This window comes from Didymosphaeria variabile (assembly GCF_027946475.1).
Source record: "Didymosphaeria variabile strain IMI 356815 chromosome Unknown scaffold_3, whole genome shotgun sequence".
NCBI classification, from domain to species: domain Eukaryota; kingdom Fungi; phylum Ascomycota; class Dothideomycetes; order Pleosporales; family Didymosphaeriaceae; genus Didymosphaeria; species Didymosphaeria variabile.
Window position 1 is genome coordinate 206,483 of NW_026611622.1, and position 14,161 is coordinate 220,643.

Sequence of the window (14,161 nt, forward strand, 5' to 3'; positions counted from 1 at the left end):
CAGCCGGATATAGCCGCTGCGAAAGCAGGTCCATACTGCGGGCCACCAGTTTGGTCTCACGGGTTTTTGCGGAAACGATAATGAAGTCTAGAATAGATTGATTCATAATTCTAACGGTTGAGAACTCACAAAGGTGTACATATATATTGTGACCTCATTCATTCCCAGTAACATTTGACGGCACGTACAGAGTAACTTGCCCAGCAAAGAACAACACTATTGAAAGGCCACCTACAACAGAGAAGGCGACCGCAACCTATTCTTATTAGCGAAAATGTCGGCATGGGTGATAATGGGGACATACCTTTCCATCGTCGCTCCACCAATGCTCGTGATCGAGCCGCCGTATCGCAGACCACACGTGCAAGAACAGCCCCACAATCATACATATAGCTGCAGTGGTCAAAAACATCACCGGCATCTGCCATGTATACAATTGCGCCATGCTTGGTCTTAGACGCCCGTTACGCGGCTTTCCCTTGGACTTGGATAAGAGCTCTCGAATCTGTATGCGGCCGTCGCGGTGTGACGACAGGCGGTAAAGGCGGACGGTCTGGTCTGCTGCGCTCAGGATGGCGAATACGGAGAGGACGATGCCGCAGTACCTGTGAGAAGCCAGTCAGTATGTAGGTGCGGGCTTTGCGGACGGTAAAGAGGTGTACGTCGAAACCGTCGCGAGCCCAGATACAGACACTGTTGCTGTAGGAATCGAGTCACAATTGCTGGGCAGCGGTGACCTAGGAGTGTTCTTACCAGGTCGTTCGCACAGGCCAGGGGGATATCTTGCCATTGGGGAGAATGGCGGGCCATGATCCGGTCGAGGTTAGTACGCCGGCTAGCAGGGCTGCCTGCAGTGATGAGTTAGCTTTTTATATGGAAGAGCTAGAATTACGGGGACGAATAAGTACAACGAGCTCAAGACACAGACGAGCCGCGGAAAGGTCTAAGGCTGGAAGCAACGTACGACAACGCCGACGAAGCTCAGCTCGTTCAATCTGTTATCTCTCCAGAGCTCCGTCAGTCTATCTCTTTCTTCTTCGTCCTCCGTGTTGAGGAGGATCTCAATTGGGTCATGTGTCGAAGCGCCAGGGGCATATACGCCGCCCCAGAAGAAATCCAGCCAGCCTGGTAACCCAGAGTAGGTGTTGCGTTTGCGCTCGTGTTCCTGCTCTTCGGGCGTCGAATCTGAGTGTTGGATCGTGGAACTGTCTGTGTTTGTGTTTGTGCTGGTGAGAATGGGCGTAGTGCTTTGGGCCTCTGGATCGTGGTTTCTAGATCCACGGGTATTTCTTTGTGAGGAATTCTTGGGGACGGTTGAGTTCACCATGGGACCCATGATGGGAATATGAAAAGGGTGGAGAGATGGCTAATGAGTAGCCTCTGACAGGATAAGCTTGAGTACAGAAGCCCAGTACTCTGTAAAGCATCAGGGAGAGAAAAGTGTACTTCTGTACGTGTAAGATGATTTCTTTTGGGCTGTTCACGTGTAGTTGTGACTAGCGTGACCAATGACGTATCAAGCGTGCAGCAGCGTCGACCAATGACCAACCTTTATAGGGCGCCATCTCGCCCTTCGTCGTTGTATGGAACAAACTACAAGATGGACTAATCTGGATCGCAGGAGCGAAGACTTAACATGTTCCAGGCCTCCATGGTGTGGGCCTTAGGTAGTCTTTATACATGCAGCAGCATGGGTGACAAATTATTGCAGTATCCCAATCTGAAAAGTGTTTGCTGTATATCCCAATACTCTATACACCAATCATCACGATTATGGTAGTTACGCAAAAGATTCAGCTGATACTGTGGGAACCGTCGTGGTTGATGTACTAGTTCGAAAGAGGAAGCGACCGTGATGACGCGCACCAACCAAAGATTAGCCTCGGAACTCATCTAGCCCCTCTTCCATCTCCATCATTCTACACTTCCCGACCAGATATATGCAGGCCTTTGCTCATCGTGCATTTTGACATGTTCTGCTGCGAGAGCGAATCCGGTACCATCCTATTCCCAACTTCCAATTTGTATGGTAAATGAAAGATCCTCATTATTGCCTAACGCGGCGCGCCGACCGAAAGAGATCGAGTATGAAACTAGCAGCGAAACGTATTGTAAGATGGGAAGAATGAACTCGCAATTTGATCAACGTATGAGTAATGAAAGCTAATAATGGCGGTATTGAGAATTTGAATAATTTTGGCTTTGGTGCGGTTGAGCCGGGTAAGACTGAGTCTGATAAGGTTGCGCTGAATAAGCCTGAGTCTGGTAAGATGGCGACTGCTGATTCTGAGCTGGATAAGATGTCGAGTGCCGTGGATGAGTTTGGTAAGTTGAGTGCTGAGGCTGAGCTCCAGAAGACAACGTGTAGGCAGGCGTCTGGCCTTGAGACTCGATCATATTCTCCTCTCTGTAGTATTGAAGAAGGAGGCTGAGATATCCAGGGTCGACGTCCCCTATGTCTTTAACTTTCACGTTCATCTCGACTAGGTACGCTTTCCCGTAGTGCAATCGCGACGCTGGGTCCATTCGAACGCTATAATCATTTGGGTTTGGATTGACGCAGATGGATTCTTTCACAAGACCACGCTCTTGTTCGCCTGTGAAGAAGGTCGGAGTCGTCCCGGCTAAATAGACTATGGAGTGCTGAGATGGTATGCAGCCGTTTTTGAGGGTGCCTCTCTTGGTATACGTGGATATAGGGCTGAATTTGCGCCTCAGCATGTGGGAGGCAATTGGAGGTAATTTACTTTAGGAAATATCTCACCATGCATAGACGAAACCCTTTCGAACTTCGACAATTACAAATCTTCGAATTTGAGAGAAGGCTCTCTCTCCGTACTTCACGAGCGAAATGTTATCGCTGATTGGCAACAGCTCATTTGCACTGGCTGCTTGGACATGAAGCATGGAGAACACCTGCAGCGACACCACCAACGTTAGCAACGGCACACTTGGATAGGCCCCAGACTAAAGAGTCTAACCTTGCCGAGCTTGAAAAAGCTATACGCTTCAGGGCCGGTTCTCATCCGATAACCTAAGTAAGTAAGCACCTCCATTCGAACCCGGTTCGTGACGACTTACTGGGGTCTAGCCTTTCATGCTCTCCTTGTTCAGGTGTTCCTTGGATGAAGTCTGGATTCGTCCTTACACTCCGGGGTTCTGTGAGCCCATTTGTCAGTTACTATCGGGTCTGATATATATTACACATACCTGGTTCTGGCACTGTCAAGGAGTTCACGGAATCAAAGCGATGGTGTCTTGGAACCATTAATCATGTGACTTGCGCATCTTGGGACATTCATACGAGTCAACGGCTTGAACCTGGTCCTTTGCATAATGGTAGGTATAATTGCCTGTGGAATGTTAGTTCACTCGAGAAGAATCAGCGTCGTTACAAGGTTTGAACTAACCGGAAGAGTCTGCTGTAACATAGTAATGATCCTGGCGGTTGGGATCCCAACTCCAGATCGATGGAGTGTTTTCCGCCATGTTGTCGACGGTCTGTATTCACTCTGGTTGCAAGTGGTATCTATAAGTAAAGGCTACCGCGATTTCCGCTAAGCGATGAGGCTCTGCAAATATTGCCATATTGATGGAGCAGTCTGAGGGTGTGTGGATGGTCATGGTAGTGGTGGCATGGCTCGACATCTTGCCCACATTAGTGCGTGGAGCATGCAGAGGTCTGCAGAGGTCTGCATGAAACTGTGGAGCGTGACCTCGGTTGCTTGCGCATGTGGCTGACCATCCCTTGCGCCAAGCTTCGGGGCTGCATGGGACGGAATGCGGGCTGCCTAGGGTAAGTACGCTTCGTGCCGCAACCAACCCCCTGGAAATAGGCCACGCCATCATCCCACGGAGAATGAGCACAAACAGGCCACCGATAAGCCTAATCCCCGGATGCCACATACCCCTAAGGCTTTTTATACTTGAGGCGTGTCTAGCTCGCTTCAGCCTCTCAACCATCTTCGGATGCATCGGTCCCTGTCGTCCGAATCATCTATTCTCGAGGCGTATGCAGCCCTGATAGTGGCACCTGTTGTATTTACCCACGTATACGAGACGTTGGCATCCTTGCAGCCAGTGCGGATCCCGAGCTGTACACCAACATCCGAGCTCTTCAACATTTTCGCAAGGCGCAGCCAGACAGTTACCCATCAGTTTCCCAGCAAGAAAACGATGACCACTCCTGTTTCTGCGCTCGTACTCATGCGTCACGACCTGTGCTATGCAAGCACAGGGCTCTCCGACCGACTCGTCTTACAGCTCTACCGACGACATCGAAGCGCTCGAATATGGCCTAGATGTTGAGCTTTCGAGAAGTACTGCGGAGAATGTCGTCAAATCACCTCTGACAACATTACACGATATTACGCTTGCTCAAGAGGATGTGTCACGATCAAGACAGGATCTGCTTGTCGAGCGGTCGAAGACAAGATCAGCCGCAGAAGCCGTGCGGTTGCAACGAATAGTGACTGGAAATGTTGAGGGACAGTTGTTGAACGCGTTGCGCGATGTCTACAACTCCAACGCAGGAGCGTTTCCACCGTCTGTTCCGGAAGCATATGGAAGAGTCGAATATGAGAGAGACCGACTAGGTTCAATTGAGGATCAGTATTTCGAAGCCGAACGAACTCTCGGAGGATCGGAATGGAGGTTCATGCAGAAAGAAGGGATGCTGTATCAGTATCAGCTCCCGGAGTTACTTGCCCTCATGGCACCAAGTTTATCGACTCATGATGCCAGAATGGCTTCGCATCCACCCCCGCCACCCGATCCAGTCCTTCTAGGAGAAAACACTGTCCTGGTACATAACGCTCCTCCTCCGCCACCTCCGCTGCAGATGCTGCCACTGAGATCACGTGAGCCAGAAAATGTAACTGCGCCTTTAAATATGACTGCTATTGAACCGAAATTGAATTTACAGACTGAAGATCAATACAAGTTGGCGGTGGCAGAGCTAGACAGGCTTAGGAAAGAGTTTGACTCATTGCGCCCGAAACAGTCGAAACTATTAGAACAGGAATTTGGGAAACGTATGAATCATGTTGAAGCATCTGTACATCGTGTTCTCTCTCAAGAGCTATTTGAGCAATATAGCGCACTCTTGACAAAACTTGCGGAGCAAGAAGTCGAAGTCCAGCGCCTACGTCAAACAAGCTTGGGACCCCCTGATATAGGATCTGATATGAGTCGACGAATGTCTGATGAATGGATGCTGAGCTATGCAAAAAACAATCCCATGGAGCGGAACATGTATCGGAACGTCCTCGCAGAAGAAGGGATACCGAATTTGGATAACGACACGTTAGACGAATGGTCCGAGCGATTGTGGTTCTCCCAAGATAACACTTCATTGTCAACTGGCGTTCAAGGTTCCATGCAAGCGACTCACAACCCATCTCAATCATCTGCTTCTGAAAGCAATCACATCATCGAGACTACACAGATCAATGCAACATCGGATCTCTATAACACACGAAAGATACAACGCTCCCCCAGAAGTCATCCATTCTCGCCATTAGATAGAGATTTTGCCAAGTCTCGGGACTATCATGAACACTCAGGTTGCTGCTCTCGTGGTGCTGCCAGGAACGACAGAGCATACCCTTTTCCAGCCTCTGCAACACCGCTTCTCTCTATGGGGGATCTATCGACAGCTGGACGTCCGACAGACTTCCCGGATCAACCTTTGCCTCATCGTCGGAGCCAGAGTACTTCGGCTATATTCGAGCGACGTAATACTACAAATGTTTGCGGAAACCCTTGTGTACATCCTCAATCTCTTTCCAGAGAGATCTCATGTTGATTCAAGCTCTTTTTTTCAACATCTTATGCGAAAGTTCCTTGGTCTTACACAATGATAAACATACATTACTTAACACTCTACATTGATAGCAGCTATGGAGCTAGGACAAGCTAGCGAACTTATTCATAGCCATGATATTGATACGAATCGTTCTCGATCACTTTTGCAAATGCGGATTCAATTAGGTGCCAAAGTACTAAGGTTGGCATCGTAGCTCAAGCATGAGTAACACTTTCCAAATCTACACTACTTCGATAGTAGACACCCATCGTTGAGCCTCCTGGGCTCTGGTATCCTTCCATCTGTAAGACACTCTCATCGAGTTCCAACCCGCTTTGCTATGCTCCGAACTAGTGAGACAGTCCTCCTGTACCTCTCCCAGCCCCTGCTTTCTGACCGCTTGTTAGGCAATTGATGGCAACCACGGTAACCATACCGTAACACCATGGCTCATCATCATCGCCCTGCATGCATGCTGCCGACTCATGCTGTCGACGCGCCGGAATGGGGTGCCTGCATGTCATTATTCGATTGGCTCTCGAGTTCCATTTTGTGATTGACGATCGTTGCTCATTGGGCTGAAGCCTCGTATTTTAGACCGTCGTCATTCGTTGGGGACGACCCCTGTTACCCGCGAATCGAATGGTTCAGCCTCGTACGGCACGGAAATCGTATACAACGAGACTCCTATCAACCAAGCACATGGCTCTCGGGTCTGCAAATTATGCAACTGCCGCTCACACCTTCTATTGGCGGAAGCGATTAGGCAAGAAGGCAATCTCCAATGACCGGCGATACGGTTCCATCTTGCGACACGCTGCAAACAGGCTCAGCTCTTGTCTCTCAGCCTGTCAGATCCCGACGCGTGCCGTCAGATGATTTGCTTTTGATGTAGCAGCTCTTATCATGTACGAAAAGGCAAAACATGCGACATCCAAGCAGAAAAGCCGGAGCTGAGCGCAGTGTAATCATACATCGAGGAAAAGCCGAGCAGGCAGGTCTGACCAAACAGTAGGTCAGACGCCCTGTGCCGCATGTGTGATTGTCAGCTTCCCGTTCGACATTGGTGGGTTGCTGCTGTTGGTTCGGTTGCATAGGCTGCCTTTTTGATGCATCAACGCGTCCGGATTTTCCGAATGTTTACGAGCGTTTAAAGTTTACATTCTCATGTCGGAATGTTGAGCATGTCACTGTATGCCTTTGTCATCGTCCTTCAGTTCCAGCGGCCGGTACCTGGCACCGTGCCCTTCCCGCACCCCGCCTTTCATCCCGGTCGATCAGAAACGGCGACCCACTTCGATGCACAAACGAATATCGTGCAGCTCGGCTTCCGTAGCTCCCATGGTAAGGTTACACATTGCGCTTCTGCACCACATCCACGGTATCATCGTGTTTCGGGACAGAAGTTGAGTAACACCTCCTATCTGCATCATGACTCACGTACATTTGTGCGCTACAGGATATCTTCTGCATGCGGGCTAGCTGCGGGGCTACATTCCTGTGATAGGCAGTTCACATGCAACAACAGGGGTGACGGTTGAAGGCAGTATTTGAGACAGGCGTACAAGGAACATCCCCTTACTTTCGTCCACCTCGTACATCGGCCCGGGCCCGATACACTCTCGGGCCGCTCAGAAGACAAACTTGTCGCCGGCCTGGTGTTCCAGTAATGTTTGGTCGATCACTGTCGAACCCACACCTGAGCCTGAATCCCGCCCGGGACTCTACACACGTGCGGAATGCACCGCTCCGTGGGCAATCTATCTGAACCAATCAGGACGAGGCAACGAATCACGCGCGGTATTGCAGTGTAGGACTTTCGATACGTGGGCTTGAATCGGCGATCATCACCAACCCGAGGATTCGGGATTCGTATAACACGCTGACTCTATTGGGCGAATTCCGCGTATTGCGTATAAGTGCGTGGCCGTCCATCTTCTGCACAATTCCAAGCCTCGCAGACGGCTGGCACCGATGGTTCAGCCGACTGTAGTATAGGATGCGAGTACGCACTCACTTCAGGTACTGATCAATATTCTGTAGGAGTCTGGTCCTTGATCTAAGTAGGAGGATGATACTGTCCCCGAATCCTTCGGATGTTGGACGCCTAACTATAATACACAACATGCACTCATCATCTCCATGATTATAAGCCTGACATCTCGGTTTGCCTTTTCAAGGCCAACTCTGTGCCACCCCACGCCTTGACCGATAATAACCTTCCATGATGACAAAAGAGCATGAATCCCCATCATCGATTGTTAGCTCGGGTATTTCCACATTCCGTTTCCGTAGCAGAGCCTCACGTTCCTTCCAGCCGGACCGTACTCGGCAATTCTCAGCCCTGGTTTGTTGCCCTAAAGAAGGCAAAATGCGCTAAGCCAGCCACAGAGAGCGATCGGTCTGCCTGTACATGGGTGTGCATGGAAACCTGCGCTTTGAGACAGAAATGGCAATGTGGAACGCAAATGCATGTGGATGCACAGAGTAATTGTACAGGTGTACAGGATCAACTCTTGGGTGTGCAAGATCACTGCCTGAATTGACAATGACTCGCAAGGACATGTCACGACATGTGTAGCTCGCTCGTAAACCCGCTGCAACTGTCTTCAGCTGGGTGCAGCACTGGTGCTACCAAGATCTGTTCGTGGAGTCTGCAGCCGCTGGAGTGTACACCTGTAGGAAAGTGTTATCAATATGTTTTGTCACCCGCGCACAATCACGAACCTCAACCTCACCAACATCATGCACGGGACGGCGACTTGAGCATTCCTGTAGACTTCGGGAAGTCAGGCTTCGAAATCGACATATCATCTGAATGCTGGGGGCCACGTAGTATCTTCGAGCTACAGGAGCTTTGACATCCAATGATGCATGTGTAGATCATGATTATCTCCCGTAGCTTTGCCTTGCTCAAATGCTAATCACATAGTATTTTCGATGTTGAAGAACTGCCTTATCTGTACTGCTGTCCACATGCCAAATCTTAAGTAACATTGCCCGGGCGAGCCGAGAAACAAGAGCTCTTGTTTGGAAGCTAAGAGTCTGGTTGATGTAACAGCACAGGAAGCTATGAATGACAGTTTTCTCTCGGCACTTTGTTCACGTGCTCTTCGGCAACGTTCGTGGGAATCGCTTTGATGTGACTTGTTGTTGTTAGAGTGGTGATTGATACACAAGTAGAGTAGAGTACAATGTATGTCCCGTAGCTTTGCGTTGCCCAAATGCAAGTCATGCTGTTTCGACTGCAAAGAACTGCCTTCTCCGTACTGTTCTCCACATGCCAAAATCTTGAGTAACATTGCCTGGGCGAGCCGAAAAAGACGAGCAGCTGTTTGAAGGCTACGAGTTTGGTTCATGTAAAGGCACAGGAATCCATGATTTATTGTGTTGGTAGGCTGCTCTGAGGCAGTTTCGGAGAGGATATCTCATATTAAGTGGAGTATTGCCTGTCTAAATCTCTATCGTACAAATTCCGCTGTGTGGTGTCTCCTAATTCGCCTCATCTCTTCCTAGCATAGCTATCAGCTAATCCTTACACCACAGAATCACCGACCCTCCAGCTCATCATAACCCATCCAAGAATCGTACAACATTCTCCGCCACAGCCCCCGGTACATCCAAAGGCGAAAGATGCCCCGAGCCAGCCAGAATCCGTAGCTCCGCCCCTTCAATCCGACGACACACCTCCTCCCGAACTCTCTCAATCGGCTCAACCAAATCCCTCTCAGCAGCCAACACCAGCACCGGAACTGCGATCCTACCAATCTCTCCCGACACATCCTCCCCCATCGCATACGCAGGCCACGCTTCACGAGCCCACTTAATTCCCCTAATCATATCATCGACTACAAATTCCGGTAGGTCTCTCTCCTGAAACGACGCCGTCAACACGTTCTTCGCTACGAAAGTGGCCGACTCCCGATTTTCATACGCATGTATCTGCTGTTCACGCATCTGAGGGGGTAATTGGAGTGGTGTCGGTGGCGCAGGGCTTATGAGTACCAGACCGAGTAACGCCGTTGCTTGAGAGCCTGCCTCATCCGAATGCCATCGTGATGCTACGAGCTGGGCGACTTTGGCACCCATTGATAAGCCGACGAGGACGACTTTGCTGAGATGCAGTGCCCTAATTATGGCTTCGACATCTGAGGCTAGGGCAGTGACGGAGTAGGCTGAGGCGGAATCGGGACCGGTTGAGGTGCCCCAGCCACGGAAGTCGAGAGCGATGGTCTGGTATTTTGCTGAGATGTAAGGGGTGACGAGGGACCAGGTGCGGGCGGAGCCACCCCAGTAATGGAGGAAGATGACTGTGGGTCGACTTTGCGGTTCGTCGAGGCCGGCTGGTTGGCAGATTACTGCGTTGATGTCGACGTCGGGATGTAGGTTGATGAGTTGTTTTCTTGAAAATGCCATTTCTGGATCGGGATGACCAAGTCCGTGGGCGATTGTGGGAAAGCGAAGGATAAGATTTCCTCGGCGTGAGTTGAGATTCTTTTATTCTTGATGCACACTTCTATTTGTCAGACCTCTTGTATCTTGCAAGCGTATCGGTAGTGAGCCGGATCGGCACGGAAAAGTCATTCAACCCGATATCCGATGTCCATCTTGCCACCTTCCAGGTAAACATAGTGCCTTCTCTTTCTCAGAATTGAAACAACTTCTCGAAGTGTTTGGAACACTCAGAAAAGCCACGCATTTTGCGCCTCTGTCTGATCGAAGGCCCAATTCATCATGTCGTAACCATACGGATCGGTCATCCCAGCCGGCATCTGCTACACAAATTAGGACAACGAAATCATTCTGCGCGAACCGCACAACTCACTATAGATTGCCAATCCGCAAGCATCTCCGGCGTAAGATCATCCAGAGACAAGTCCCCCAGCCCGCCTGCATTCTGCTCCGGCACTTCGTTCTCGATCATTCTTTCCAGCAACTCCATTCCACGCTGGAGAGCGCCATCTGCAGCTACAACAAGCGACTTCGCAATCTCATCTTTACTCAAGCCCTTTGCAAGACCTTGTGTGTAAGCTCCCATAAGGCAGACGAAGACGTGTCCCTTGACGTTCGTCTCGCCGGCCTCCATGCACCATATCGACCACGCTTTGGCTTCTTCCAAGATAGCGAATAGGTCTCGCCGCAGGGGTGTAGGGCTCAGACCGTCGTCCTCTTGGAGCTGCGTTCGCATTTCGACGGCAATCATCAAGATGGATTGCATCGTTGCGGAGCGCAGGAAGCCGTGACCGCAGGTGACCATTCGCTGGAAATCGTCTCTCGCGGGGGGTGTTGGGCTATTCGATAGCGGAATTCCGATGCTGTCCGTGATAGGGTATGTTGCGTACCACATCTTCAAGGCTGTGTCAAAGACGGCTTTCCTAGAGTATGCGTACTTCGCGTCGCTCAATGCGGGCATGAAAAAGGGCGCGTGGACAGCGCACAGGTAGCGATTCATAGTAACATCTACCAATCGTATCTGGAAATCTGAAGGCAAGTTGCCGTGGATGGGATTGAACGCTCGTAGGGTGTCTCGTAGTGTCTTGTAAGCTGTTCGCAAGTCCGAGTCAAGTTGGAGAGTCTCTTCGTAAGTGCCACTAGACGTGAAGTTATTCAGAAACCTGGCGGTTGCAAGCCGAGCTGGGAAGGTTTTCTGTAGTATGATGGACACCGATGATTGCGTGAAATGATTTTCAGGTCGAGCAATCGCCTCGTCGTTTTCAAGCTGGTCGTCGTCAAAGTTTCCAGCTGGCTGGGTGTCATAGTCATCTTGACTCATGAGAGGTGGGCAACCTGCGTAGATGCTGGCTTGCAGACAAAGCTCGGTGATGGTAGTCCACAGCCGTCGATGCATTTCATTGGCGAAAAGTGTCCTTGCTGGCATATGGGCCGGATCTCTGTGCAGCCCCAAAAACATGGCTGACCGTAATAGATTCCCTGTGATGATGAACACCATATCTTCGCCCACAGCGGCGGTCTGTCTCGCAAGTAGCTGGAGACAATATATTTGTATATATTGGATGGTAAGTCGATGTTTGAGATGAGGATTGGCAAGGTAGGTCTCCGCTTCGTGGACCCAACGCATGGCGGAGGGACGAAGTGTGAAGTTGTTGTTGTAAGCCGTAGCGCCGATCGCCAGCACCAGCTTCAATTGGATCAAGAAGACGGAGTCGGGCTCGGAATCAGTTGCCCAAATGGCTTCATAGGTTCTCTTGAAAGAAGGAACATGAAGTATTCGATACACGCTCTCGTAGGTTCGGAGGTAACAGTCGACAAGGTCATCCGCGATATTCTTTGGAGGCAGCTCCGGCGTTGGTGGACACGGCCATGGCGGTTCTCGCTGCCTTTTGACCAGTCTAGCTGTTCGCTTGCACTTTTGCATTCCTGTGAAGACTTTCTCGGAGAACGCCTGCTTGGTAGGGTCTTTTGTTTGCATGTCAATCATCTTGGCAATATCTTTGACCAACACTACGCTCAAGTTCATCCAGTGGCTCTGGCCATACATTCGTTTCTTATGCGTAAGGCTGCGATGCATATTAGGCGATTGGCCGAGCGCAGGGTTGCCATGATGAATGTAGAAGGTGCCTCCGATACGGCTCTCTGCTGTCTCAATGCTAGATACTGGTGTCTCTGCCACAGAGGGACCCAGTGGAGTAGATCGAATGGATTTTTTGAGTGAATTCTCGAGCTGATTTTCGAGAAGTGTGATACGACTTCTCATAGTATCCAAGTCAAGACCTGGAGCCGTAGCTGATGTGGTGGTGCTGGATGTCTCATCGCGATCGCTTTCTCGAGAGCGATGAGGTAACACCGGCAAAGTCTCATACTCGCATGCATTATTTCGAGACCGAATACAATTACTGCAAGGCGTCTCTCGATTGCAGCGAATCTTGCGCTGTCTACAGAGAGTACAAGACCTGTGTGACCGATTAGGGTTAGCGCAATGGTAACCCCGACGAGAGTTACACCTACTTACACAGCAGGCCGTCTTCTCCGACGCTGAGGTGGGGTTTCGGACATCCTGGGCCAGTCTCTTATTGACTGTAAATGCGCGGCACAGTATCAAAAAGCTTAACCGCGATCATTTGGACCGGGGCATCTCCGCTTATACCATCGATGACAGAAATACCCGAATTTGCCGATTATGTCCGCCCCGCGGCCGCGCGGATTCTCCGAAAGGCCGACTCCGATAAAGAGTCATGATGTCAACCAAGCGAAGCGACATGGAAATTCCTCAACGCTGGCCTTTCATCCTATACGGTCAATGTAGTATTGCATACATTATCGCGGCGCTTTTCTATTTTGCTAGCTCACGGAACATGCTGCGTGTTATCACAAGTGGTTACTCCTCACGGAAGTAGATGAGATACATCGTCCGAACCCAAATCGTACGCACAAGCAGACAACATTGGCGTTCATCTCAAGCTTTGTGAGTTGAAGAGATAATACACAATTAGTAAAACGGGGCTCATTCCACTCAGTATTGGTGCATACACAGTGACATACAACGCGATCCGACCACCAAACAACATGCCCCACCATCAACTCAATCCATAAGCCTCCAGATCTCTCGTCAAGCCCTTACTAAACACCATTCCCGTTATAACATGATCGTCAGAATAAAGCCCCTTAATGTCCTTTACGCCCCTCTCTTCAAACCCCATCCGTCTAAGCACCCCCTTCGAGCCCTCATTATCCGGATCACAAAACCCAAAGAACTCGCGCTGTCCCTTCTCCTCTTCGAAATACTTCACCATAGCAGCTGCTGCCTCCGTCGCATACCCCTTCCCCTGGAAAGCGGGGAACAAGCCATACCCCACATCCGGCGCCAACGGTGCGTTTTCAAATCTGCGGAACTTCAATGATACGACACCGATCTTTTCATAGTTCTTTGCTCTCTCTGCAAACGGGACGGTTTCGGCGTCTGCTTCTGTGGCTGTGGAGGAAGTTGGGGGCTTTAGACTGACTAGGTATCGCCCGTAGCCATCGGTCCAGATGTGGTCGTTGCTCAGGATAGTCTTGCGCGCGGCTTCACGATCGTGCATGGGATGTGCGACTTTGTTGCGGGCGCGTTGTTCCTCGGTGTCGTAGAGGGATACGAGGAAGTCGCAGTGGGAGTCAGATTCGGAGTCGAGATGGGAGATTACTAGGCGCGGGGTTGAGATGTGGAAGTTCAGGTCGGGGCGGGGCATTTTGAATGTCGACGGGGCTTGGGAAGGTTCGGGTATGTTTCGAATATCGAGAAAATAAAATGTGGAAGGTTTACAGTCTGTATGTTGTTATTCCGAACGGTGAGGATGTTGTGAGTCATTAGCTGACAATCCTGGCCTAGGTAGCATCGCGCGTACAATTCCGACCTAC

General features: G+C 50.3%; 4 protein-coding genes across 4 annotated transcripts; all 4 read right to left on the reverse strand.

The window, feature by feature from the left end:
- Nucleotides 1–154: 154 nt before the first annotated feature.
- Nucleotides 155–1,336, reverse strand: N0V89_003430 (uncharacterized protein; the record flags this gene model as incomplete). Its single annotated transcript, XM_056212232.1, has 4 exons — nucleotides 155–256; nucleotides 305–605; nucleotides 754–848; nucleotides 965–1,336. The coding sequence occupies 4 exons, from the start codon at nucleotides 1,334–1,336 to the stop codon at nucleotides 155–157; spliced, it is 870 nt and encodes a 289-aa protein (XP_056072540.1).
- An 8,037-nt stretch (nucleotides 1,337–9,373) lies between these two features.
- On the reverse strand, nucleotides 9,374–10,505 carry N0V89_003431 (uncharacterized protein; the record flags this gene model as incomplete). The annotated part of the gene is made up of 2 exons (XM_056212233.1): nucleotides 9,374–10,224; nucleotides 10,502–10,505. The coding sequence occupies 2 exons, from the start codon at nucleotides 10,503–10,505 to the stop codon at nucleotides 9,374–9,376; spliced, it is 855 nt and encodes a 284-aa protein (XP_056072541.1).
- A 99-nt stretch (nucleotides 10,506–10,604) lies between these two features.
- N0V89_003432 (uncharacterized protein) lies at nucleotides 10,605–12,899 on the reverse strand (the record flags this gene model as incomplete). The annotated part of the gene is made up of 2 exons (XM_056212234.1): nucleotides 10,605–12,564; nucleotides 12,892–12,899. The coding sequence occupies 2 exons, from the start codon at nucleotides 12,897–12,899 to the stop codon at nucleotides 10,605–10,607; spliced, it is 1,968 nt and encodes a 655-aa protein (XP_056072542.1).
- A 442-nt stretch (nucleotides 12,900–13,341) lies between these two features.
- On the reverse strand, nucleotides 13,342–13,992 carry N0V89_003433 (uncharacterized protein; the record flags this gene model as incomplete). Its single annotated transcript, XM_056212235.1, has 1 exon — nucleotides 13,342–13,992. One exon carries the CDS (start codon nucleotides 13,990–13,992, stop codon nucleotides 13,342–13,344), a length of 651 nt encoding a protein of 216 aa, XP_056072543.1.
- Between the last annotated feature and the right edge of the window lie 169 nt (nucleotides 13,993–14,161).